The 27,572-nt window shown below is 34.7% G+C and overlaps 1 protein-coding gene across 5 annotated transcripts in view; it reads left to right on the forward strand.

Annotated features, from left to right (window-relative positions):
- The window catches only part of AIMP1 (aminoacyl tRNA synthetase complex interacting multifunctional protein 1), a 109,499-nt gene extending 84,297 nt beyond the window's left edge, over positions 1-25,202 (forward strand). For all 5 annotated transcript variants that reach the window (XM_063808992.1, XM_003310404.7, XM_063808993.1 and 2 more), the window contains 6 exons: positions 2,236-2,369; positions 4,695-4,808; positions 5,323-5,490; positions 8,908-9,119; positions 14,105-14,273; positions 24,957-25,202. In XM_063808992.1, coding sequence (XP_063665062.1) covers positions 2,261-2,369; positions 4,695-4,808; positions 5,323-5,490; positions 8,908-9,119; positions 14,105-14,273; positions 24,957-25,123 — 939 coding nt within the window. In that variant the 5' untranslated portion in view covers positions 2,236-2,260 and the 3' untranslated portion in view covers positions 25,124-25,202. The remainder of the gene's footprint in view (positions 1-2,235; positions 2,370-4,694; positions 4,809-5,322; positions 5,491-8,907; positions 9,120-14,104; positions 14,274-24,956) is intronic.
- The last annotated feature ends 2,370 nt before the right edge of the window (positions 25,203-27,572 follow it).

A 27,572-nucleotide genomic window follows, 5' to 3' on the forward strand; every position in this document is an offset into this window, starting at 1 on the left:
AGGTGGGCAGATCAGTTGAGGGAGGTCAGGATTTCGAGACCAGCCTGGCCAACATGGTGAAACCCCATCTCTACTAAAAATTCAAAAATTAGTCAGGTGGCAGGCACCTGTAATCCCGGCTATTTGGGAGGCTAAGGCAGGAGAATCACTTGAACCCAGGAGACGGAGGTTGCAGTGAGCCAAGATCGTGCCACTACACTCCAGCCTGGGTGAAAAAGGAAGACTCTGTCTCAAAAAAAAAAAAAAAAAGTTTTATCACTTCTTTTTATCACATTGTTTCCTTTTAGTAGTTGCATATGTGTATTTACTGTTTAGTTCATTTGTATTTCTGTATTTTGAAACATGACATTCTCTTTCCTAAACTTATGCTTGTTCTTCAATATGTATTATAAAAGTCATATTTTATGTAACTCACTATTCCAATTATATTTTGCAAATAGTTAACAGATTTATCAACTCAGTAAAATTGTATTTTTTTCTCTTAGGCTAGGATTTATTATCTCTATTTTCCAAATTACTGTTATTCTTAGAAGATTTTTTATATGTTTCTGTATGAGTCAGAACATGAGTTTCTTTTTTTGATTTTTCAGCAACTTGGTGGGTATTTATTTTTGAAGCGACTGTCTAGAACTGTTGGCTTATTTATGAGCATTATTCTATATGGACTATTATTTTAACAGTTTAGAAAAATACAGACCAAAAGAGCACAAAAATTCAAATGAAGATACCACCTTTAAACTCTGCCATTTTTACCAAAATGAACACAGAATACCATGTTGTTACTTAAACGTTTGCAAAGCCAGAATTGTAGAGAAAATATCTTAATAGAAATGGATATATGAAGAAAGTTAAAGTAAAAAAAAAAAACTATGCTCTTCTGAATTTTAGTATCCTGAGTTACAGCATTTCTTTAGTTTTTGATGTCTTTTTATTTTAGTCTAACATAAGTAATGATGAAATATACTCAATAGGTGAAATGTAGCTATCACAAACAATAATGAGTACCTGATTAGGCAGAATTGGCAAGTTTTACATCTCTAGCAAAGACATTTGATGAATAATACTAAAATGAATGAATTAGTGGTGCATTTTAGAAAAATACATTTTGAAAAGATATGGCTCAAATCATCTTATTCAAATTTCAAAATTAAGAAAAAAACTAGAAAACTAGTATCTTAGCTAATATGAAACAAGTAGATTTAAGTATAGACTGATGCTCAAAAATGAGCCAACAGATCTAGACAGTCACCTCAAAAATAAATACCAGCCAGTGCATTGTGGCTTTTCAGAATATTTTTTATATAGGATTGGTATTATATAATAATTTGAAATTTTCAAACAATCTGTTACGTGTCTATCATCTAGTTTTTATTCAAAATTTCACCACTAATATTGAGTGCTGCTTCATTTATTTAAAGTTAGAATTATTTCAGCAATACTTGTATCATTGTTATATCTTGAATTATAAATTCTTGTTAAATCAGGTAGAAAAGAACAGTTCATAGTATTACTAATGATTAACCCTCTCCATTGTCAGTGTGATTATTTTTCTTAGTATGTGGCAGTTTAAACTTTAACATGGTGAATTAATCTCAGGATGTTTGCTTACATACATTTTTCTGTACCTTGATAGTATTTTTTTAAATTTCTCTGAATTTATTATAAAACTAAAATTCTAATTTTTAAAATAAAGACAACGGTATATACTGACATTATATCTGAACAAGCATATGATTAATATTTTCTTAATTGTTGATTTTTTCTTTTAATATTTATCTTTCCTAATTGACGTTTTCTTCTTGAAAATTGTACCTAAGTGAATACACAGTAGAAAGATCCAGTATACAGAAATATAAAAGGAATGAAATCAGCAACTCTTTACTTTGGAACACAGATGTAATACTCATTAGCATAGTTACGGTTATTGTTATTCTTATCTCTTAGTGTACCTGAAGCTTTCTTTGAAATCTTTCAACCTTAAATGTGGCTAAATAGCCTGTTTTCTACATTTAAGAACAAACTATATTTCCTCTTCTAAGTAGATTCAGGAATTAGTCTACTTAACATTTCTGCTATTTGTTTGGCTTGTTGCTCTCCATAGGAAAAATATTTTTCTAACATATTTATCTATTACAGTAGAAAATGTTTTTCCTTTCAGACTGCTTTTTCATAGTGGCCTATAGTATAAATTTATTCCTTTCACAGTGTAATTTATCACTTTTATTTTTCATATAGGATTTTCTGCCGTCTCTTGGCAAAAATGGCAAATAATGATGCTGTTCTGAAGAGACTGGAGCAGAAGGGTGCAGAGGCAGATCAAATCATTGAATATCTTAAGCAGCAAGTTTCTCTACTTAAGGAGAAAGCAAGTAAGAAAATTTAAAATTTTTTGAGGAGATACTTAAAATGAATTCATACATTGATGGAGAAAAAATAATGTTTACCGTTTAAGTTATTTAAGTTTTACTTAGAAGTTTCTGTTATATGTAGAAAAATATCAAACCTGAATTTCTACCTTCAGGACTTCAGTTGGCTTTGGTTTTGTTTGTTTAAATGTATTTTATTTTCAGTAGTCAATGTCAGAATAGAAATTTCAAAATCTTTTGCTGTCACTAGTAGAAATAAATGCTTTCCTACATTTTGTGAGCTAATGGCTTACAAAAACCTGTATTTACTCTCCAGAAACTTTATCAATTTTTTTTCTAATTTTAACATACCACTTTGTTTCTTTTTTTATAATGTTTCTCGAGATTTTAAAATTATTTTTCTTAAAATTCTTACTCTTTATTAAAAAGATGAAGAGATTGGACATGGTCATTGCTCATATGATATAATATATGTTGTAAACCAAATTTTGTCTTCTGTAGGTGGCCATTTCCTAGCCTCTTGATAAGCATTTTAGTTTTGCCAGTTTGAAAATCTTTCTACTTATTCTTCACCTTTATATTTTTCTTTGGTAGCCTATACTGGTAGTTTTTAGTCAAATTGCTCCCAATTTAGGATGAATGTTTTATAAAATCTCGTTAATATCCTGTAAGGAAAATATTTCCTAGAAAAATAACCTACCTATATATAATTTTAAAACATATCTTAATCCTATATATAAAATAGAGAAGAGAAATAAAAAGAAAGGTATAAGTAGTAGTAACAATAATATGTATTTCAGTAAGTAATACTTCAGCAGAATTCTACCACTAAAGGCAGTGTAAGAGGGTCACATGCCCCATGATTCACATACATGGAATCATCAAGAATGCAATAGGTACAATGCCGACTAGTATAGGTATATAGTCAGACTGCCTTTGTGTAGGTGTCTCAGATACCAGAAGCAGATAGTGATATAGATGATTTATTCAAACTGATGAGTGATTGATTAGATAGTATTTTGAATAAAACAAGGTACAGTCTACTCTTGATTTATGTGGTACTTGATTCATAGAAAATTTAGGGTATAATAAGCATGCTTAAAAACACTTTGTGTTTATATATAAAGAATAGTTAAAAATCTAGACTCAAATAATTATTAATAGGAGTTTTACTTATACAAATTTATAATAGGCCACTATAAAGTTGTGCAGGATGTGAAACAGTTCTTCATTTTGCAGGAGTATCCAGCATACTGCAGGACATCTGGCATTCTTGGCCTCTGCCCAATAAATGCCAGTACTAACAATCAAAAATAATCCTACAGATTTTCAAAATCCTACCTACAAAGCAGTACCAACCCCACTGAGAACAATTATTTTTCTCTTATACTTTTGTTACCCCATTGCACACCTTTAACACATACATTATATTTTGAGCAAATCCTTGAGTTATTTCACTCATTGAATGTTTGATTAGCTTAACTCAGACTTCAGCAATATTCAGCTTCTTTTAAAAGGTAATGACTAAAAAGAAAGACATGAGAATAGTTTTTGCTTGTGTGGTAACGTCTCAGAATTTTTTTTAAAATATACGTATAATTTAATATAATGCTTGTCTCTTTTTCAGTATCTGTTATTGACATTTTATCTTTTATTTTTAAAAATTTTTTTGAGACAGGGTCTTGCTCTGTTACCCAGGCTGGAATACAGTGGCACTATCTCATCTCACACTGCAGGCTCAATCTCCAAGCCTCAATCAGTCCTCCCACCTCAGCCTCCTGAGTAGCTGGTACCACATGAATGTACCACAACCCCCAGCTACTTTTTGTATTTATTGTAGAGATGGGTTTTGCCATGTTGCCCATGCTGGTCTCAAACTCCTGGGCTCAAGTGATCCTCTTGCCTCAGCCTTTGAAAGTGCTGGGATTATGGGATTACAGGCATGAGCCACTACACCTGGCCACATATTGACACTTTTGTGCCAGCTTCTTAAGTTATTTGCCATTGCCCTTTATTATAGCCGCAATGCTGAAAAGGTGGTAATTTGATCTTAGTTAGCATCTTAATAGGAGCTAGGAAAATGATTCATAAACAAAGTCTTCCTGTTTTACTCTTATTTCATATATTTTCTCCCTCTCTCTCTCTCTCTTAAATAGCATGTTGTTTTAATAAATATTAAACTGGCATAAAGGCACTGGCCAAACATTTGGTTACACTAGAGCTAGTATTATCCTAGCTGTAGTTGTACTGGCTGTCTTCTTTTCAAATAGTATTCATACAAAACCTCTTTTAAAAACACATATTTTAACTGGATGTTCTTGATCCTAGTTTTGCAGGCAACTTTGAGGGAAGAGAAGAAACTTCGAGTTGAAAATGCTAAACTGAAGAAAGAAATTGAAGAACTGAAACAAGAGCTAATTCAGGCAGAAATTCAAAATGGAGGTAATTAAATATAGAAAATTTGAGTAATCCAGAAGTTAAGAAGTTGGCCAGTCACACCAACAGTGAGGAAAGAAGTAAGAATCTGTATCTAGGCAACTTGGACAACTTCATAACTTCTAAATCACTCAGATTTATCAATAAAATGGGGGCATGGATAGAACCTACTTCTTAGAGTATGAGAATTACATGAGTTAATTTGTATAAAGCATTTTGAAAAGTGTTTGGGGCATAGTAAGTTCATAATAAATGTTAGCTGTTGTTCTTATTTGCAGGTTTCTCGGTTTAGTAATTGATTAAATGGGAATCATGCCTTTATTCTTTGTTACCTCAATAATGGCTAAAATATGCCTAATTTTTTGGCAGCCATTTTATAGTCTCAGACAGTGGATATTTGATAGCCATATACAGTGAATTTTTCATTTAAAAAGAGTCCCCATTTGTGGTTCACAATTTCATATTTTTTGTCATATTTATTGGTTTAATATGAATGACATTATTTCATTTTCTGTCTCAGTGAAGCAAATACCATTTCCATCTGGTACTCCACTGCAAGCTAATTCTATGGTTTCTGAAAATGTGATACAGTCTACACCAGTAACAACCGTATCTTCTGGTACCAAAGAACAGATAAAAGGAGGAACAGGAGACGAAAAGAAAGCGAAAGAGAAAATTGAAAAGAAAGGTATTTTTGACCTTTAAGCATATTTAGCTCTTGACTGGATTATCAGAAAATGTCAAGTTTTGATAATGATAATAATAATAGTATCAAAAGTAAAGTTCAACTTTCACGAGCTAGGATAAAATTAGGAACAATATGATATTGGAACATACAAGCTGGGTCCTAAATGGTGTGTGAATGTTGACCAGATTAACGGGGTAAAAATGTGGCATTTTAGGCAGAGGGACTGGCATAAGTCAAAACATAGACTATAAAGATTAAGTGTAGAAACCCATATGTAGTTTGGTATGGCTGAATTTTGGTATCTATTTGTGGTATAGTTTGAGAGAAGTCACAGATAGGAAACTAGCTTAGGACCAGTTGTGAAGATAGGAAAAGAACATTCCACCAGTCAAAGCAGACTGTCTGAACTAAGATTTCAAGAATCCATGAGAACTAAGTAGATAGAAATGTCACCATCCACTTAGGCAACAACCCTTGAAATTTAGTCATCAACCTTAACCTGTCCCTATTCCCTGTTCTTCATATCTAATTAACCAACAAATTTTATTATTCCTGTCCCCAAAACATACATAGACCCCAGCTCTGCTCTTTCCTTTCATTAGGTCCTACCTCAGTTCAGGTTTTCAACGATCTTTCATCTGAATTAATATTAAAGCTTCATCTTTTCTAGTTTATTTTTAGCCTTGCTGCTAAAGCTATTTATTCTAATTGTAAATCTGACTTCCTTTCCCCAGATATGTCTAAAAAGGTGCCTTTATAAATAATTATGAATATTTCTCATTATACTTAAACTTATTTACTTTTTTTTTTTTTTGGAAAATATAACATGCAGAGGGATTTATGAACTAACCCAAGCCAGTTTAGCCTCTAAAGCACTTGCCAGTTCCTTTGGCAAACATCAGTAACCTCTGTTAGTTACAAGTAGGTAGGGGCAGTACAGCCTCTGCTATACAACTTCACCACTAGGTGGTATGATTACAATGAAAGCAAGTCAGACTAACTCTTTTAGTTTATAAAGTATGTTAAGAAGTAGACACAAAACAACTATATAACCTGTTCTTGCAAATTTGGTGGAATCCATATTCTATTCTCTAAGGAGGGTGCACTGTTCTGACTCAGGATTAATCAGTCTTCTAGTTAGAGAAGGCAACAAGGCTCTCCTTTGATGGAAGAGGGAGCACACAGGAACACAAGACCAAATGGAGTTATAAGATTAGAACACTTCTATCCAATGGAACTTTCTATGATAATGGAAATACTCTATATCTGCATTATCTAACATGGTAGTCAATGGCCACATGTGGTTATTAAAGATTTGAAATGTGGGTAGTATGACTAAACTGAATTTCTAATTTAAATAATTTTAAATTTAAATTTAAATAACCTATGTGGCTGGCAGCTACCATATTAGACAGTGCTGGTTATAGAGGGCTGTTCCATAGGTGTTTAGCTGCTAGCTAGGACTGCCAGATTCTGCTCATGCAAGGGCTGTGGTGCTCATATGATCTTTCTAGACTGCTACATATCTTTTTTGTTTTGTTTTGTTTTGTTTTGGAGACGGAGTCTTGCTCTGTCACCCAGGCTGGAATACAGTGGCATAATCTCGGCTCACTGCAACCTCCGCCTCCCGGGTTCAAGCAATTCTATCTTAGCCTCCCGAGTAGCTGGGACTACAGGTGCATGCCGCCATGCCTGGCTAATTTTTGTATTTTTAGTAGAGACAGGGGTTCACCATATTGGTCAGGCTGGTCTCGAACTCCTGATCTCAGGTGATCCACCTGCCTCAGCCTCCCAAAGTGCGGGGATTACAGGCATGAGCCACCATGCCCAGCTAGACTGCCACATATCTTAATTGAGCATCACTGATTTGTCAGTGAAGGATTTCTGAAATTCCTTATGATAATTAACAAAGGTCTTGGTATAGATTTTAATAGTTGCAATCATTTCTAGAATGGGGATTCCTGATAAAAGTATTTCAAATGCCTAGGAAGTAGATTAGAGTTTTAAAATATATACAAATATAGATATATTGTTATACTACAGTATTTTTAAAGTAAATGCATATACTTTATCACACAAAAATATGAAGATTTTTGGCATATTCTGGTAATTTTGTTGTACATATTTTTCTGTATAATTTGGATTTTTACCTTTTGAAAAATTTTTGCTAATTTGTTTATGGAAAATGGAATTTTTTTAAAGCTTGCTAATGAGATTAAAAATTGGCCATTATTTTAAGTTAATTCCATCCCCTCTTTGGTAAACTTATTGTTGTATGAATTATGAATACCTTTACACAGAATTCTCCTTTCCTGCTTCATGCAGAATTATTCTTCACTGAGTTTCTATATTTCTTTGTGTATGTCATGTTTATCACATATTCATTATACATATACATGTCTCTTTAAAAGAGATTTTGAGTGCCTTGACAACATGGACTGGGTATCTTACTGTTCCCAGTGTCATAGCACTCCGTATGTTGAAAGATTAAATAAATGTATAGTTGAGAAAGAATGCTTCCAAGCTACAACAGGTTATCTCTGTTCTTTGGATTCAAAGGTAAATAAGGTTTTATTTTGATTTTACTTTTTTGGGGCCAGAAAAGCTAATTGTAAACTTGAAGAATATGAATCCTCTTTGCAGGTTACAATTAACTCAGTAGCTAAAATAATCATGTGTTAATAAGAGTTACATTATCAGCAAATAAATAAAAATATAATTATTAAAACATAGTCAGAATAAAATATTCTTATCTGCTTAAATAGTTACTGTGGATAACCCTAAAATCCTAATATATCTTCAGGGAAATCTAAGAAATGGAGAAATTAATTATATACTTACTAGTGTATATAAGTGAGGAGGAAAATATGTAATGAGTGAAATTGCATTCTGCTCTAGTTCATTCTGTCATTTGGGTACTGGTTGTGGTGTTCTTTCTAAATAAAGTATTTATCACCTTCCAAAGAGCCATAGTAAAAGTTTTTAGAGGATTCTCTATTGTCCTGTTTCGGGGAAAGGCAAACTTTTTCTGCCTAAAGCCTTTGTCACAACTACTCAACTCTGCCCTGGTGCAAAAGTATCCATAGATGATATGTAAATGAATGAACATGGTTGTCTTCCAGTAAAACTTTATTTATGAAAACAGGCAACAGGCTGGATTTGTCCCATGAGCCATAGTTTGCCAACCTCACACAATGTCTTCAAATAGAAATACAACAGAGAAATAGCTAAAACAGGATTCAAGATTTTATGACTTGGATAATTTTTTTCTTTGTTATTATTTAAGTGAAGGTAGGAGATAAACATTCTTTTTATTTTTTCCTTTTAAGCTCATCGGTATTGATACCATGGAGTTTTCATAGTGTTTTTTTGTTTGGTTTTATTTCTGATGTTTACCCATTCATAAATACTTTTTAGGAGAGAAGAAGGAGAAAAAACAGCAATCAATAGCTGGAAGTGCCGACTCTAAGCCAATAGATGTTTCCCGTCTGGATCTTCGAATTGGTTGCGTCATAACTGCTAGAAAACACCCTGATGCAGATTCTTTGTATGTGGAAGAAGTAGATGTTGGAGAAATAGCCCCAAGGACAGTTGTCAGTGGCCTGGTGAATCATGTTCCTCTTGAACAGGTAATCTGTACAACTGAAATTCCTGTTGTGTACATACAACATTTTCATTCCCTCCTTCTTGGTATCTTTCTATTATAATTTTGTATACCATACAACATGTGCCATTGTTAATTAGTTAAGTCGATTAGTTTGAATGTGGTTAATTCCACAAAAAAAGCATAAAACCACCAAAAACCTGTAAAACATCTGTAAATTAAGATACAATGTATAAGGATAGGAAGAAGAAAAGATGTATTATTTTATCTATTTTTAAAGTATTTTTACTTTTGTATTTTGCATTAAAAAACTATTGGTGTGTGTATGTGTATATATATATATATATATATATATATAAAATATATGTGAAATCTAAGTAACAACAAAATACAAAACATCCCATTTTTAACAAATAAAGGAATAGTATTAAAAATTACAAGTTCAATCTCCGTGATCCCCTCTCCTCATTTTTCCTCAAGTATGAAAATATTTTTTGGGTTTTAGAGAAATAAAACTTGTTCTCATGCTTTTAGATTGGTGCTTTCTGGGTTTATTTTACATGATTTTGAAAAGCAAGGAATGATGAAATTCCATGATGAAGCAGTGATAAAAATAATGATTATGATGACTATTGTGTTAGAAGTACTTAATAGATAAATTTTTTTCACATGCTATTTTATTTCTTACTATATACAACTGTCAGTTAAGTAGTATCACCCTCATTTACAGATGACGTTTAGGAAAGTTAACCAACTTATACTGTATATATATAGAGATACATATATATACACATATATATATAAGTTGGTTCACTTTTTTATGTATCTATAGATATAGATATATACTCATTATACATCTGTCTATATAGATATATATGTATACTCATTCATCTCACTCTAAGGCTGATTGTCTTTAATCCCTATACTGTTCAGCTTTACTGTTTACCATTCAAGGTGGAGTTAGTCATGAAACTTCTAACTACAGGTGCTATGTAGTTTTTAGAGCCATGCATATGACCAAGGTCATAAATTACAAACTGCTGGGCCAAGGAAAGAATGCAATCCCAAAAAGTTTCAGTTTATCTTTCATAGTATTTCATAAAATACTTACACATGGAATTTTACATGAAAATCCTGATGTCTTGTTTCTTAAAAATTCAGAACTAAGCCCCACCCCCACCCTTCCCAACCCCCTGCTATTTTCTTAAGGCAGAAATTGGTTAACACTTAGTAATGGATAGCCCCTTTAGGTGGAAGTTAGACTCTTTAACACAGTTTCAACCATTCCATAGTTGAGGTGGAAGGTCAGTTGTGATTATTTGGTATTTATCTTTACTTTTCTGCTAGTGTTATATTTACGGAAGTTTAAGAAGAGACTCAAGTATCTTTTTTTACCATGTCTCGAAAAAACAAGGGTGTTACTTGTTTTTTCTGTCTAGGATTCCTTACTCATTTCCTTTACTTATTTGGTAGACAGTTGTATCATAATTGCATCAAATTGCACTTTTGATCCCTAGCCTGGGCTTTTGTTTTGGCTCTCTAATTTCAGCATTGCTGGAACACAGTACGGGTAATGGATCAATATTGACCTATCATCAAGAGTACAAGGAAGTGATTTCTTCTACTTCCTACTTAACAAGCTCATTTCTTTTAGGTCTCCAATGATTAATTATCCGAGCCAGTGAAGTTTGGGTTTTAAGTGTTTCATAAAAGAAATTGATAGGAGGTTAGAGTATCTCCACTTTTCTTTTCTTCTAGTGAGTTTAGCACCAGGGACTGTGCTTTGTGTAGCTTCAGAAAACAAACCATGGTTACAGTTTAAATAATATTATTCCCTATTTAAAATTTAATCCTTTCTATAGTGAAATTAGAGCTGGGTATTTGGAATATGTGAAAAGTATTGATGGTATATTTTATGAAGGATAACCTTGCATGATAACCGTTTTAAAAGCAAATTGATACTCCATGATGATACCCTTCAGAGCAGTGGTTTCTAACTGTTGCTCTTTTTTTCTTATAAGCTTTCAAACCTCCTTCTCAACAAAAGTTTACTTTCTTCCTTTTTCTTTACTTTTGAATACCATATTTACTTTCTTGAAGAAATATGGTTTTTAAAAAATCTAGTAACAGTGGAAAGAATCAAAGACAGTAACAGTTTTAAATGTCCTCTTTCTAGATGTCTTCTATGGTGGTTTGAATCATCTACCTATTTCCTCTGTCCCATGGTGCTTCAGAGATATTGCAAAGAATATGGACTTCAACATTACGATAGTTCTGCCTTTGTTTATTGCTACTCTGCGGCTTCTTGGTTTTGTGAACTTGAACAAATCCCTGTGTTCATTCAATTATATTTATAGCTGCATGTATTTATTAAGCACCTAAGTAAAGGATACAGCAACAAATTAAAATACAGAGATAGATAAATTTCTTTTTTTTTTTTTTTTTTTTTGGAGACTCGCCCAGGCTGGAGTGCAGTGGGGCAGTCTCGGCTCACTGCAACCACTGCCTGCCTCCCGGATTCAAGCAATTCTCCTGCCTCAGCCTGCCGAGTAGCCAGGATTACAGGCACCACCACCAAGCCCAGCTAATTTTTTGTATTTTTATTAGAGACAGGGTTTCACTATGTGGGCCAGGCTGGTCTCAAACTCCTGACCTCAGGTGATCCGCCTGCCTTGGCCTCCCAAAATGCTGATATTACAGGTGTGAGCCACCACACACAAGCAACAAACATATTTTTAAAAATAGCCCTGCCTTTATGAAGCTCACATTTGTATAAGGGAGTCAGAAATATTACCAAGGTGTAAGTAAATATTTAGTATGTTAAATAGTGATAAGTGCCAAGAGAAAAATAGGGAAAGAATCTAGTAAGTATTGAGGCCAGGATGATATTGACATTTTATATAAAGTGCCCAGGGAAGACCTCAAAAAGAAAGTGACATTTGAGTAAAGGTCTAAGAAAATGAAAGCAAGTCATGTGTTTATCTGGCTGAAGAGCATTTCAGGCAGTCCTGGGAGAAATGGATGGCTGGGATGTTCAAGGAACAGCAGGAGGCCGACATGAATAGAGCAGGGTTAATAACTGAGAAAGTCATGGGAGATGAAATCAGAGATAAGGGTGCCAAATGTCTTATAGATCATTGTAAAGTTTGGCATTTTTTCTGAGTAAGATGAAAGCCATTGTAGGATTTTAGAGCAAAAGAATAACATTGGTCAGCCTGACATTTTAATAGGATCATTCTGGCTGCTCTGTTGATGGGAGGAAGATGGAATTAAGGAGATCAGTGAAGTTTCTCTTATCTAGGAAAAAAGAAATAGACTTGGCATATGCATGTGCTTTTTTTACTTTTTAATATTTATGTTATATAGGACCAGAACTGATTCATAACTCCTTATGAAGTTAGGAGCCCTGGAGAAAAGAACCAACTGATCTTCAGCCAGCTTAAATTGGAAAAACTCCTCATTTGGGCTTCATCTTTTCTGTTCTTATAAGTTGTAGACTATTTTTTCTCTTCCAGCAGCCATCATTCACAACCATAAGCAAAGCTATTTTTATAAACATCTGTATCTAACCCATCAAGATACAACCTAAAATAAAAGTTAAAAAAAAAAGATAGTACTAGTAAACATTCTATAAAGTAGGGACACTTAGAACTCAAAATTATATACTCTGTTTTGTAGGTGGTACATTTTTCTAGGGAAAAGGTTCATAGCTATCGTCAGATCCTTAAAGGATTGCATCTTACTAATCCTGTTGCTACTCTTAAACACTTTTGCTGTAACTTTTAAGTTCTCATATATGTGACATTGTCAAGTTATTTGAAGCATTCGAAGAGAAATATTATTTATGAAGACCCCCTAATTCATTTCGAATTTGACTCTTAGGCTCATTTTTTTAAATCATAGTATTTCAGAGTAAATTTGCATATAACATTTATTTGTAAAACCATCTTTTATTTAGAATGCATCTTTTTTTCTCCTTTGAGCAATAGTTCTCTTGTATGATTCATTTTAAACCTGTTGAAAGAATTTAAATAACTATATTTCTTACTTTTGCTAGTTGGAGAAAAAAATTAAGACACTTCAAATATGAAGATTAAAGAAATTTCCGTTTGCTTCCATAAAAAATTTGTAGAAATAGCCCTACATGTTAGTTGCATGATGCATGATGCTGAAATTGTTAAATGATCTTTTTTTTTTTTTGAGACAGGGTCTCACTCTTGCCCAAGCTGGAGTTCAGTGGCATAATCAAGGCTCATTGCAGCCTCCAGGCTCAAGCGATCCTTCCACCTCAGCCTCCCAAGTAGCTGGGACTATAGCCACATGCCACCATGCCCAGCGAATTTTTTAATTTTTTGTAGAGACTGGGTTTTGCCATTTTGCCCAGGCTGGTCTCGAAAAAAAAAAACATACTGGGCTCAAGCAGTCTGCCTGCCTCAGCTTCCCAAGGAGCTGGGATTATAGGTGTGAGCCACCACGCCCAGCCAATTTTTTTAAAATTAAAAAATAAATCTAGCATAGCTCTGGAAATGATCAAATGTGTAGGGAAGAAAATGCACATGTGTAAATGTGTCCATTTATTTTAATTCTAATGCTAGGCTAAATGCCTTATATACATGTTATGATTTAATCCTTATGACAACTCTTCAATATTATTTCTCTCATTTTTTGAGGAAACAGGAATGTCAACTTTATGCATTCTCATTGCTAGTACATGGCAGCTGAAATTCAAAACCAAGTCTGTTTCACTCATTTATTCATTCAGTAAATTTTTAACTGAAATTCCTCTGCTCTTTCAACCATAATGCGTTATCAATTTGGAGGAATTTTTTTTTTCATGTTTATGCACAGCTTCGTAACAACAATAAGAGACTTTGGGCACACAAAGACAAAGGTACATCCACAAAAGTAGAACATTTGATACTTAGCATATTAGGTGTAGCTTAATGTAGTCTGGATATGATTAGGCTTAATCTGTTTACATCTTTACTTACCAGTTTATATTTCACACAGATGCAAAATCGGATGGTGATTTTACTTTGTAACCTGAAACCTGCAAAGATGAGGGGAGTATTATCTCAAGCAATGGTCATGTGTGCTAGTTCACCAGAGAAAATTGAAATCTTGGCTCCTCCAAATGGGTCTGTTCCTGGAGACAGAATTACTTTTGATGCTTTCCCAGGTAGGTATTTATTAGTAATTACTTAATAGTTTTGAATCAGTTCTCAAAGTGATGTTTGTAATGCTTAAAGGTTAAAATCAGTCCTGTGTAAGAATCATGAGTCTTACATTAATGACCATTATTAACTATTATTGAGTTTTTCAAGATTGGCTCAAGATGACACATTGAGTAAACCTTGTAATCATTCTCCTCCCCATGAATGTACATGTTGTATAAAACACCTGATATGGTTTGACTATGTCCCCACCAAAATCTCATCTTGAATTGTAGTTCCCATAATCCCCACATGTCATGGGAGGGACCCGGTGGGAGGTAACTGAATCCTGGGGGCAGGTTTTACCTGTGCTGTTCTCATGATAGTGAATAAGTCTCATGAGATCTCATGGTTTTATAAAAGGGCAGTTCCCCTACGCATGCTCTCTTGTCTGCTACTATATAAGACATGCCTTTCCTCCTCCTTTGTCTTCTGCCATGATTGTGAGGCCTCTGCAGCCATGTGGAACTGTGGGTCAGTTAAACCTCTTTCTTTTATAAATTACCCAGCCTCGAGTATATCTTTATTAGCAGCGTGAGAATAGACTAATACAGTAAATTGATACTGGGTAGTAGGGACACTGCTGTAAAGATATCCGAAAGTGTGGAAGCGACTTTGGAACTGGGTAACAGGCAGAGATTGGAACAGTTTGGAGGGTTCAGAAAAAGATAGGAAAATGTGGAATAGTTTGGCACTTCCTGGATACTTTCAGGGCTCAGGAGATAGGAAAATGTGGGAAAGTTTGGAACTTTCTAGAGACTTGTTGAATGGCTTTGACCAAAATGCTGTTAGTGATACGGACAATACAGTCCAGGCTGAGGTGGTCTCAGATAGAGATGAGGAGCTTGTTGGGAACTGAAGCAAAAGTGACTTTTGCTATCCTTTAGCAAAGAGACTGGCGGCATTTTGCCCTTTCCCTAGAGATCTATGGAACTTTGAACTTGAGAAAGATGAGTTAGGGTATCTGGCAGAAGAAATTTCTAAGCAGCAAAGCATTTAAGAAGTGACTTGGGTGCTCTTAAGCATTCAGTTGTATTCATTCACAAAGACATGGTTTGGAATTGGAACATGTTTAAAAGGGAAGCAGAGCATAAAAGTTTGAAAAATGTTCAGACTGAAGATGCAGTAGAAAAGAAAAACCCATTTCTGCCAGCTGCAGAAATTTGCATAAGCAATGAAGAGCCAAATGTTAATTGCCAAGACAATGGGGAAAATGTCCCCAGGGCATTTCAAAGACCTTCACAGCAGCCCCTCCTATCACAGAACCTGAGGCCTAGGAAGAAAAAATGGTTTCCTGGGCTGGGCCCAGGGCCCCCGTGCTGTGTGCAGCTTAGGGACTTGGTGCCCTGCTTCCCAGCTGCTGCAGCCATGGCTAAAAAGGGCTAAGGTACAGCTCAGGCCCTTGCTTCAGAGAGTGCAAGCCCTAAGCCTTGACAGCTTCCACATGGTGTTGAGCCTGCAGAGGCACAGAACTGAGGTTCGGGAACCTCCACCTAGATTTCAGAAGATGTATGGAAGCCCCTGGATGTCCTGGCGGAAATTTGCTGCAGGGGCAGGGCTGTCATGAACCTCTACTAAGACAGTGCAGAAAGGAACTGTGGGATGGGAACCCCCCCCACACAGAATCCCCACTGGGGCACTGCCTAATGGAGCTGTGAGAAGAGGGCCACTGTCCTCCAGACCCTAGAGTCATAAATCCACTGACAGCTTCCACAGTGTGCCTGGAAAAGCTGCAGACATTCAACTCCAGCCTGCGAAAGCAGCTGGGATGGTGGCTGTGCCCTACAAAGCCACAGGGGTAGAGCTGCCCAAGGCTGTGGGAGCCCACCTGTTGCATCAGCATGACCTGCGTGTGAGACATGGCGTCAAAGGAGATCATTTTGGAACTTTGAGGTTTAATGACTACCCTGTTGGATTCCAGACTTGCATGGGGCCTATAGGCCCTTTGTTTTGGTCCAATTTCTCCCATTTGGAATGGTGTATTTACCCAATGCCTGTACCCCCAATGTATTCTGGAAGTAACTAACTTGCTTTTGATTTTATGGCTCTTAGGCAGAAGGGACTTGTCTTGTCTCAGATGAGATGCTGGACTGTGGACTTTTGAGTTAATACTGAAATGAGTTAAGACTTTGGGGAACTGTTGGGAAGGCATGATTGGTTTTGAAATGTGAGGACATGAGATTTGGGAGGGGCCAGGGGCAGAATGATATGGTTTGGCTGTGTCCCCACCCAAATCTCATCTTGAATTATAGCTCCCACAATTTTCACCTGTCGTGGGAGGGACCTGGTAGGAGGTAATTGAATCATGGGGGAGGGTTTTTCCTGTGCTGTTCTTATGATAGTGAAAAAGTCTCATGAGAGCTGATGGTTTTATAAAAGGGCAATTCCCCTACACGTGCTCTCTTGCCTGCTGCCATGTAACACATGCTCCTCTTTAACCTTCTGCCATGATTGTGAGGCCTCCACCGCCATGTGGAACTGTGAGTCAATTAAACCTCTTTCCTTTAGAAATTACCCAACCTTGGATGTATCTTTATTAGCAGCATGAGAACAGACTAACAGAACACCACAGAGAGATTTTGTCCTAACTAAAGCAATAATATTAATACCAGCGTAGCAGAAAAGTATGACATGGATAGAGAACAGATTAATGTGCTGCAAAATCACTTATGCTGTAGATTGTCTCATGCTGCAGCACAGAAAGACAGAGATGAAAAGTTTAGATGTATAATTATAAATTCCATCTAATAATATACTTGCATATGTTTTTACTCAACTTCAGGATATAGAGAAAATATCTAAGTTAAAATGTAATGATTTTAATAATCTAAAAGGAAGTTTCATTTTGTATTGCCTGTTTTCTCTAATAAAAATACTCCTGAGACAGATGAAGCTTCATAATGTGTGAGAAAGTTTCTTCAAATAGGTCTTTGAAGCAGAAGAGAAAAGATTCTTGGCAGATATAGAATAAGTATTTATCTCATATAAGAGGAAGGACCTGATAAAAAGAAAAACAGTTAGAAATTAAGACTGCATTTAAAGGATATTTATTTGACTAGAGTAATTGGGAAAGGCAGATATAAATGAAGATAACAAATAGAATTAGGTAAAAGAACAATTTGGAGACATATTTGTAGAAATGACTGAGGATTTGTGTGTGTGTGTGTGAGCGAATTATTTTGTAATGGTGCAATAAAATTAAACTAAGGTTTTTTGGGTTTTTTTTTTTTCCAACTTGTATTTTAGGCTCAAGGGATACAGATTTCTTATATTGGCAAATTGTATGTCCTTGAAGTTTAGTATAGGAATGATCCCATCACCCAGGTAGTGAGCATAGTACCTAATAGGTAGTTTTAGAGCCCTCACCCCACTCCCGACCTCCCTCCTAGTAGTACTCAGTGCATTTTGTTTCCATCTTCATGTCTGTGTATACGCAATGTTTAGGTTTAGCTCTCACTTATAAGTGAAGACATACTGTATTTGATTTCCTGTTCCTGTGTTGGGTTACTTAGGATAATGGCTTCCAGCTGCATCCATTTTGCTGCAAAGGATATTAATTGCTTTTTTTTAAGGCTGTATGGTATTCCATAGTACATGTGTACCACATTTTTTTAATCCAATCCACTGTTGATGGACACTAGAGTTGATTGCATGTCTTTGCTATTGTGAATAGTGCTGCAGTGAATTTACAAGTGTATTTATCTTTTTGGTAGAATATTCTATTTTTCTTTGAGTATATACCCAGTAATGGGATTGCTAGGTCAAATGGTAGTTCTGTTTTAAGTTCTTTGAGAAACTCCAAACTGCTTTTCACAGTGGCTGAACTAATTTGCATTCCCTTTTCTCTTCCACCTCACCAACATCTGTTATTTTTGTTTTTTGTCTTAATAGCCATTGTGACAGGTATGAGATGGTATCTCGTGGTTTTGATTTGCACTTCTGTGATGTTGAGCATTTTTGATATTTGTTGGCGACATATATGTCTTCTGTTGAGAAGTGTCTTTTCATGTTCTTTGTCCATGTTTTAATGGAGTTATTTGTTTTTTGCTTGTTGAATTAAGTTCCTTATGGATTCTAGATATTAGAGTTTTGTTGGATGCATAGTTTGCAAATATTTTTTCCCATTCTTTAGGCTGTCTGTTTACTCTGCTGATAGTTTATTTTGCAGTGCAGAAGCTCTTTAGTTTAATCAGCTCCCACTTGTCAACTTTTATTTTTGTTGCAATTGCTTTTGGAGACTTCGTCATAAATTCTTTGCCAAGGGTGATATTGAGAAGGATATTTCCTAGAATTTTTGCCAAGGGTGATATTGAGAAGGATATTTCTTAGATTTTCTTCTAGGATTTCTACAGTTTTATGTCTTATATTTAATTCTTTAATCCATCTTGAGTTAACTTTTGTATATGGTGAAGTGTAAGGGTCCTATTTCATTATTCTGCATATGGCTAGCCAGTTATTCCAGCACCATTTATTGAATAGAGAGGTTTTTTCCCATTGCTTGTTTTGTTGACTTGCTGAAAATCAGATGGTTGTAGGTGTGCAGCTTTATTTCTATGTCCTTTATCTTGTTCCATTTGTCTGTGTGTCTATTTTTGTACCAGTACCCTTCTGTTTTGGTTACTGTAGCCTTGTAGTATAGTTTGAAGTTGGGTAGTGTGATGCCTCCAGTTATGTTCTTTTTGCTTAGAATTATTTTGGCTATTTGGACTCTTTCCTCATTCCACGCAAATTTTAGAAAATTTTTTTCTAATTCTGTTATAAATGATGTTGTATGTAGTTTGATAGTAATAGTATTAACTCTGTAGATTACTTTGGGCAGTAAGGCAATTTTAACAATACTGATTTTTCCAATCCATTAGTATACAATGTTTTTCCATGTGTTTGTATCATCTGTGATTTCTTTCAGCAGTATTTTATAGTTCTCCTTGTAGAGATCTTTCACCTCCTTCATTAGGTTCATTCCTAGGTATTTCATTTTTTGTGTGCCTATTGTAATTGGGATTGTGTTCTTGATTTGACTCTCAGCTTGAACTTTAGGGTATAGAAATGCTGCTGATTTTTGTGCATTGATTTTGTATCCAGAAACTTTACTAAAGTCATTTATCAGCTCTGGGAGCCTTTTGGCAGAGTCTTTAGGGTTTTTTAGGTACAGAATCATAAATCAGTGAAGACAGATAATTTGACTACTTCTTTTCCTATTTGGATGCCTTTTCTTTCTCTTGCCTGATTGCTCTGTGTAGGACTCCCAGTTCTATGTTGAATAGGGGTGATGAAAGTGGGCATCCCTGTTTTGTTCCAGTTTTCAAGGGAAATGGTTCCAGCTTTTGCCCATTAGGTATTATGTTGGCTATGGGTTTGCCATAGATAGCTCTTATTATTTTGAGGTGTGTTCCTTTGATGCCTAGTCTATTGAGGGTTTTATCATGAAGGGAGGTAGATTTTATTTAAAGCTTTTTCTGTATCTGTTGAGATGATTATATAATTTTTGGTCTTAATTCTATTTATATGGTGAACCACATTTATTGATTTGCGTATGTTGAACCAGCCTTGCATCCCAGAAATAAAGCCTACTTGATTGTGGTATATTGCTTTTTGATGTGCTGCTGTATTTGATTTGCCAGTATTTTGTTGAGGACTTTTGTGTTTGTGTTCATCAGAGATATTGGCCTAAAGTTTTCTTTTTTCCTTGTGGTCTATGACAGTTTTTGGTGTCAGGCTGATGCTGGCTTCACAGGATACATAAGGAAGGAGCTCCTCTTGCTCAGTTTTTTGGAATAGTCTCAGTAGGATTGGTACCAGTTCTTTGTACATCTGGTAGAATTCAGCTGCGAATCTATCCGATCCAGGGCTTTTTTTTTTTTTTTTTTTTGAGACGGGGTCTGGTTCTGTAACCCAGGTTGGAGTGCAGTGGCGTTATCTTGGCCCACTGCAATCTCTGCCTTTTAGGCTCGAGCCAACCTCCCACCTCAGCCTCCCAAGTAGCTAGGACTACGGGCATGCGCTACCACACCAGGACTTTTTTTAATTGGTAGGTTTTTATTACTGGTTCAGTTTGAGAACTCGTTATTGGTCTGTTCATGTTTTTACTGTCTTCCTAGTACAATCTTGGGAGGTTGTGTGTTTCTAAGAATTTATCAATTTTCTAATATGTGTGCAAAGAGATGTTTTTAATAGTCTCTGAGGTCCTTTTGTATTTCTGTGGGATTGGTTTTAATGTCACCTTTGTCATTTCTGATTGCAAATAGCTGAACTTTATTGAATAGCAAGGCTGATGTGATTATATAGGCATGTTTTAAAATTCTCCGTTAACTGTGTTTAATGAAATATTACAATATGAAGAGTTTTAACATGGAATAGTAAGATGGAAAATATGGATGAAAGCATGGATTAATTTCCTTGGAACTCATTTCTACTCTCCTAATCAAAAGTAGACTAGTCTAAAAAAAAGCACACAGGGGATTTTCTTTTTTTTACAAGTACCCATGACTTTGAATGAATCTGTGTCTTGAACCTTGGTAGATGAGAAATCATAGTGGTCTATGCTCTAACAACATTTTTTTGGAGATTACATTTTGGGAAAATCTCAGTCTCCATGATTTCTCAGAGATGCCTAATGGCTTTAGATTCATGGAGCATATGCTCACCACTCTACTCCCACCAAGCAAAACTAACTTGAAAACAGTACTACAGCTAGGAAACAAAGACAATGCCAGGTCTTTGTGAGAATGCACTATTTATGATCAAATAATAAGTAGGAATTTACAGTCAGACTTTTAACTTCCAAGATCATGCTTATTTCTATTGATATCGAGTCTTATTAATAATAGAAATTAATAGATAATTATGAAGCATAGGTTTAACTTAAAAGTCCATTTATTAAAAATCCAAATTGTCTATACTTGATTCCTCCTCTTGAAAACCCATTTTAATCAGGTTTCTTTCCCCACTGTGTTTTGCCAGAACTGCTCTGGGTAAGATCACCAGTCACTCCCTGTAGCTATATGTCTAGTTCTCAGTCTTATTATTAATTAACTTGGCTTCTGGCACCACACTCTCCTGGTGGTCCTCCTTCTTCACTGGCTGCCCCTGTCATTTCCTTTGATGATTCTTCCTTACCTCCTTAGATTCTTACTGTTATAGGGCCTCAGACCTTGGATTTGGACCTCTTTTTTTTCCATGCTTATTCCTTTGGCAATTTTACCCAGTCACTTAGATAAGCTAGATAGCTGCCAAATGAACTGTTTGATGTACATGTTCCAAGGGGGAAGGACACATATCCCATTCTTCCCCCTAGACTTTCATTTTTCCATGGTATTTTTCATCTTATTTGATAGGATTTCCATCCTCCTAGTTGCTTAACTGCTTTTCTCAATCCATACATCTTCTCCTCAGAAAATCCTAGTGGCTCTACCTTCTGAACATACCGAAAATTATTATTAACTCCACCACTAGCACCCTAATCCCAAAGCCAACATCTCTTTTCTGCATATTTACAGAAGTCTTCTAACTTATCATCCTGCTTTTGCCCTCTCTGTTCTTCCATTTATTTTCAATTAGAGCAGGCAGAGTGATCTAGCAGATTATATTACTCTGCTCAAAACTATTCAGAAGCTTTTCATCTCACCTAGAGTACAAGCCCAGGTTCTTACAGTGATCTCCCATTACTTTGTTAATCTCATGAACTCCAGCTTTTCCTTGCTCACTCCACTTGAGCCACTGGCTCTTTCCCAAGATAGCTGCATGGTTCGCTTACTCATCTTATTCATATCTTTCTGAACCTCAGCTTTTTCATCTATAAGAAGGGGTTTTTAGTTGGTATTTTTCTTAATTGGGTTTGTAAGCTTTAACTTTTGAAACATTTAGCCAACTGCCTGGTATTTTAAATTCTTTGCTATAACTTTTGTGCCTCAATATCCTCATCTGTAAGATGAGAGTAATGAATATTACTTACATATGTACTGAGAGGATTAAACAAGTTAATATATGTACAGCACTCAGTATAATGTCCAGCACCTAGTAAGCACTATATACGTGTTGTGTGTTATTATGAATGTTATCTAGTTTATATGGCACTTTCTAGATCTGAGAAGGTTAATTTTGTGCTGCATCACAGCTTTTTATACTTAGGGCTTATGTCTGCTTGCAGCAAGAATTTACCCACACAATCTATATTCTTTATAAGAAGCATGTATGTCAGTCTGCTTCTTAACTAACTCATTATCAGTTTGGCAACGTCCTTTTGGGCCAAGGTTGCAAAGGTTGCAAATCTGAGTCAGTGCTCAGGTCTCCCTGAACAGTATCTCTCCCTCTAGCCTTCCAGAATCCTGGAGTGCCCGCTTTGCCACACAATATATGCACAAGATTATGATTATAGATTAAGGAATGATTTACAAACAAAAAATAAAAATCTTATGGATCTAAGGAGCAATATAATTGAACTTTATTTATTTTTTTTCCATTCTATTTATTAGTTTCTCTATTGTCAAATCAAACGTCCTTAAAGGAGTAGGAGAAATTCTTATTTTTTATACCAGTCACTTTCAGTCTTAGTTTCATTACATGTTCTAATGTAGGTGTATCATTCAATTAACTACTCTGTTATCTCTGAAAGCCTGCATGTTACAAGGCAATGTTGTATGTTCTTGCAGTTTCATAGTTTCTGAAGAGCTAATAAACAACAAAACTACAATGACCAACTAATTTACACAGTTTTGTTATTCTTATATGTATATGACTGGAAAATAAATACTATTTTATATAATAAGATGTCATCAGAATATAAAATATAAATATAAAATATATTTTATATTCCTAATATAAAATATAAATATAAAATATATTTTATATTCCTAATATAAAATATAAATATAAAATATATTTTATATTCCTAATATAAAATATAAATATGAAATATATTTTATATTCCTAATATAAAATATAAATATAAAATATATTTTATATTCCTAATATAAAATATAAATATAAAATATATTTTATATTCCTAATATAAAATATAAATATAAAATATATTTTATATTCCTAATATAAAATATAAATACTTCCAGTAATTAAGTAATTCCAAGAGATCTCAACTTAGGAGTCAGTGAAAAAAAGATCTAGAAGGTTTATATTTCTGTCATTACTTAATTATACTTCAGCAATTTTTTTTATTACCTCCAGGAAAATAATCGAATCATCGAAGTTCTACAGCTTAAGAGATATGTTACTTTTCTTCATTGTTTCTTGAACTGACTGATTCTTCATTCTAAATATTGAACATTCTCAGCTATTGAACTTATATTAAACTTTACTCTCTACTCTTCTATCATTAAGTAGAGGAGCTGTTTGGTATATTACTTGTCTTTAAGCCTAGACCAGATATACTCTACTACTAATTTTTCTTTTATTATAAAATTTATACTGTGAGTTACTATAAATAGAGGGGTTGTGGGTATTAACCACATGTAAAAAGGTTGTTTACTTTCTAAAGTATGGTTTGTCAGGGGGCAGAGTGCTGTACTAGCAGAACATGGGCTTTGTTGATCATGTGACATTGAGCAACTTGTGTTTTCTCAGCCTCAGTTTCTTTATACTTAAAATTAGAGTCAGAGTTGTGTGAATTTTAGGCAACAATATATGTTCCTAGTGCTTAGAAAATACTAGTCCCTGTCTCATTACTCCTTTCTGTTTCTTTACATCTCACCGAGTAGAATGGGTAACAAATGAAATCCAAAGTAGTTGTCATCATTAGCTAGAGAAACCCAAAATTTAAGCCATTCTCCAGTATTGATAAGAAATCTTTAAGCACTAGAGCAGTGATCTAGCTGCTCATTTTGTATTTTGAAACATATTAAAGCATAAGCTGCTTCTGCCAGTTGTAAAAATATAACATATAGAAATATATTTTCATTTCTTCACAGTTTTTCTTTATATTTAATGATAAAATGAGTATATTAATCCATTCATGCACTGCTGTAAAGAAATACCTGAGGCTAGGTAATTTATAAGGAAAAGAGGTTTAATTGGCTCATGGTTCAGCGGGCTGTACAGGAAGCATGGCAGCATCTGCTTCTGGGGAGCCTCAGAAATTTTACTCGTGGCAGTCAAAGCAAGTCAAAGCAAGAGCGAGCATCTTACATGGCAGGAGCAGGACCAAGAGAGAGAGCGGGGAGGTGCCACACACTTTTAAACAACCAGATCTCAGGATAACTCACTATCATGAAACCAGCACCAAGGAGGAAATCTGCCCCTGTAATCCAATCACCTCCACCAGGCCCCACCTCCAACATTGGTGATTATAATTGAACATAATATTTGGGTGGGGACACAGACTCAAACCATATCAATGAGTACCTTACATTTTATTATTTTGATAATTTGGATACAATTCATTAAGCTTTATTACTTATAAAATATAAGAGTAAAATATAATATCTTTAATATACATAAAGAAACAACAATTTTATTTTACCAATCAAGAATATAAACTGCTGACATAATAAAAATAAAGTAAATGTTAAAAGTTTGATTAGGTCCAAAAATCAGAAAATATTGCCAAAACAATTCACTGGAAATCTCTGTGAATAGTCTCTTTAATATTTTTGTATATTAGCTGTGTAATTTTCTTGTGCTTTTTTTCTCCTACACAGGAGAGCCTGACAAGGAGCTGAATCCTAAGAAGAAGATTTGGGAGCAGATCCAGCCTGATCTTCACACTAATGATGAGTGTGTGGCTACATACAAAGGAGTTCCCTTTGAGGTGAAAGGGAAGGGAGTATGTAGGGCTCAAACCATGAGCAACAGTGGAATCAAATAAAATGCTTCCACTACCAAAAGACATTAGAGAAAACCTTAAAAGTAATAAAGAGAAATATATTTGTCACTTATACCTAAAATATGAGTGGCTCGTTTTTGCGTTACTCTCTTCTAGACTTGACTAGTCATTTACTTGGTATATATTGTTTTCATTGATTGGGGAAACACTAGATTTTTACCTCGGTTTTTGATCATTTATAATGGAGAGAGGAAGTTGCCTATGTTTTGTAATAATTTATTTTTTAGCAGGAATATTGATTAGCAGCTTTTTTTTCTTTATACACATAGATAACTAACTGGATTAATATTTAGTTTCTTATTTGTAGGCACAGGATGCATGAAATTTCAAGCTCTGGGATTTTTTGTATATTGTGTATCTGTATCAAAAATATCCTCTCCTTTTCAAAAATGACAGGTTGGAAAATGTGTGTCAGACTTATTAACTGGTCATATTATAATAATACTGATAATGACCAACTGCTCATTCTGAAAGCCAAACATAAAAGCTAGGAGATGTGGCATCTGAACATTTTTGCTTTGCTGCCAGAGTAACCCTGACTAATAATACAATAACAGCAATTTTTTAAAAAAACTGAGATTTCCTACTGGCTTGAAGTTTTTCTATTTAGCAAAATAATTAGTAATAAGTTTTGACTAGGTCTAAAGAATGAACACGTTGTAAACACTTGGCACAGTAGTTTCTAATAAATTGATCATAAAAGCAGCTATCCTTTTTTTTTTTAATTCTAGCTTCTTTTTAAAGATTATTTGGGTACCTAATAAAGGATAATTTATATCTTATTACAGACTGATATTTTGCTTTTTCATGTGTCATCATACTATCAGTATATTAAAAGAAATTACAGCCTAAAACTTAACATATACCATACATATATATTAAGGTGTCAAATAGCTATTCTCACTCATCTTACAAATATTGTAAGAGCAATAAAAATTAATTGAGGAATTATAAGCCTACAGGTCATCAGCCTTGAGGTGATTACTGATGATTTGGGCTTACACACATGTCAGCAAGATAGGGAGTGTGGATAGGGGAGGGCTGGTAGCTAACAAGGGGCCTCACAGAGGAATATTAGTGACTTTAACCAGGTTTCAGAATCTGGGCCTTACCTTTACAGGTTCAACAAAAGAATGGCATCAATAGAGGCAGAAGTATAGACATTGTTTTAAAAATACACACATGCACACACACACAAAACATTTTAGCATTATAGCTGTCTGAATCCTTCAATAAGAAGGAGAGGCACACACAAATACACACACTCACACAAAACTCAACAACCATAAAACAACCCTGCATGTTATAAAAGGCAGAATTAAATTTTATTTATTTAAATCCATGGGACTCTCATAGGCCAGGATATATTATAGTACCATTATCAATGTGATATTCTGAAAATATGAACTGAGCATCATTAACAATTGTTGGTACCTAAACACAAAATGAATTTCAAAAGTTACTTTGTTCTCAAGATATGTCATTCTTTTGGGAATAAATACTTCTGGTGACAAAGTCTTTTGTGAGTTTTTTGCTCTAATTTTTCTCAATTATATTAAATTTCTTTAATATAATTTAAATAATATTTCAACTACCTAGGTAGTTGAAATTTTCCCAACTAAATGTTGAAATACTGTACCCCAGATCAAATTATCTAATGTTTTGTTAGTGAAACCTAAATTGATGATTAAATTGTTCATCAAACCTAGAGATAATAAAAACTATTGGTCTTTTGTTAAAAGCCCATAATGTAGCATCATCAGTAGCTCATTTGTGCTGAAATTTATGATGACTTACTACAAAAGAGTACATTGCAAAAATGTCACATTTGTCTTTCTCAAATACTATATTATGCCTTACCAAATTATAACAAATGTCCATGCTTCCCTCCATAATTCCCACAGGTCTTTACCATGTAAAAATCCGTGCTAAAGAGTGCTAAAGAGAGAAAGAAGTGGAGAGTTAATCAGTGATTTTTCAAGTTGTATGAAAGCATTGACCAAGTTATCCATTCAGCCCTATTCAGTACTTGTTTTCACAGAAAACTTAATTCTATTTGATTTGTATTGCTGGGATGGGAGAGCTCTTACGGAATCAACAAAGAAATAGCATTGTTGGCAAACTGGACATAACACTTCAGCATCTGATGTATTCTGGTTTTTAAGGATTTCAAAGATAGGGGGTAGTGTTTGGTGGGAGGATCACTTTGAGCCCAGGAGAGCAAGGCTGCAGTGTGCTGTGATTACACCACTGCACTCCAAACTAGGCTACAGAGTTGAGACCCTGTCTCAAAAAAAAAAAAAAAAAAAAAATCTTAGTTGGGGAGCACCTTGCTATTTCTTGTAACTGGGCATTAAAATGGCCTGAGTATACCTCCTCAACTTTTCAGAGAAATGATACGTCCTTTTAAAATATAAAAGTATCAGAAGTA

This window comes from Pan troglodytes, chromosome 3 (genome assembly GCF_028858775.2).
Source record: "Pan troglodytes isolate AG18354 chromosome 3, NHGRI_mPanTro3-v2.0_pri, whole genome shotgun sequence".
NCBI lineage: Eukaryota > Metazoa > Chordata > Mammalia > Primates > Hominidae > Pan > Pan troglodytes.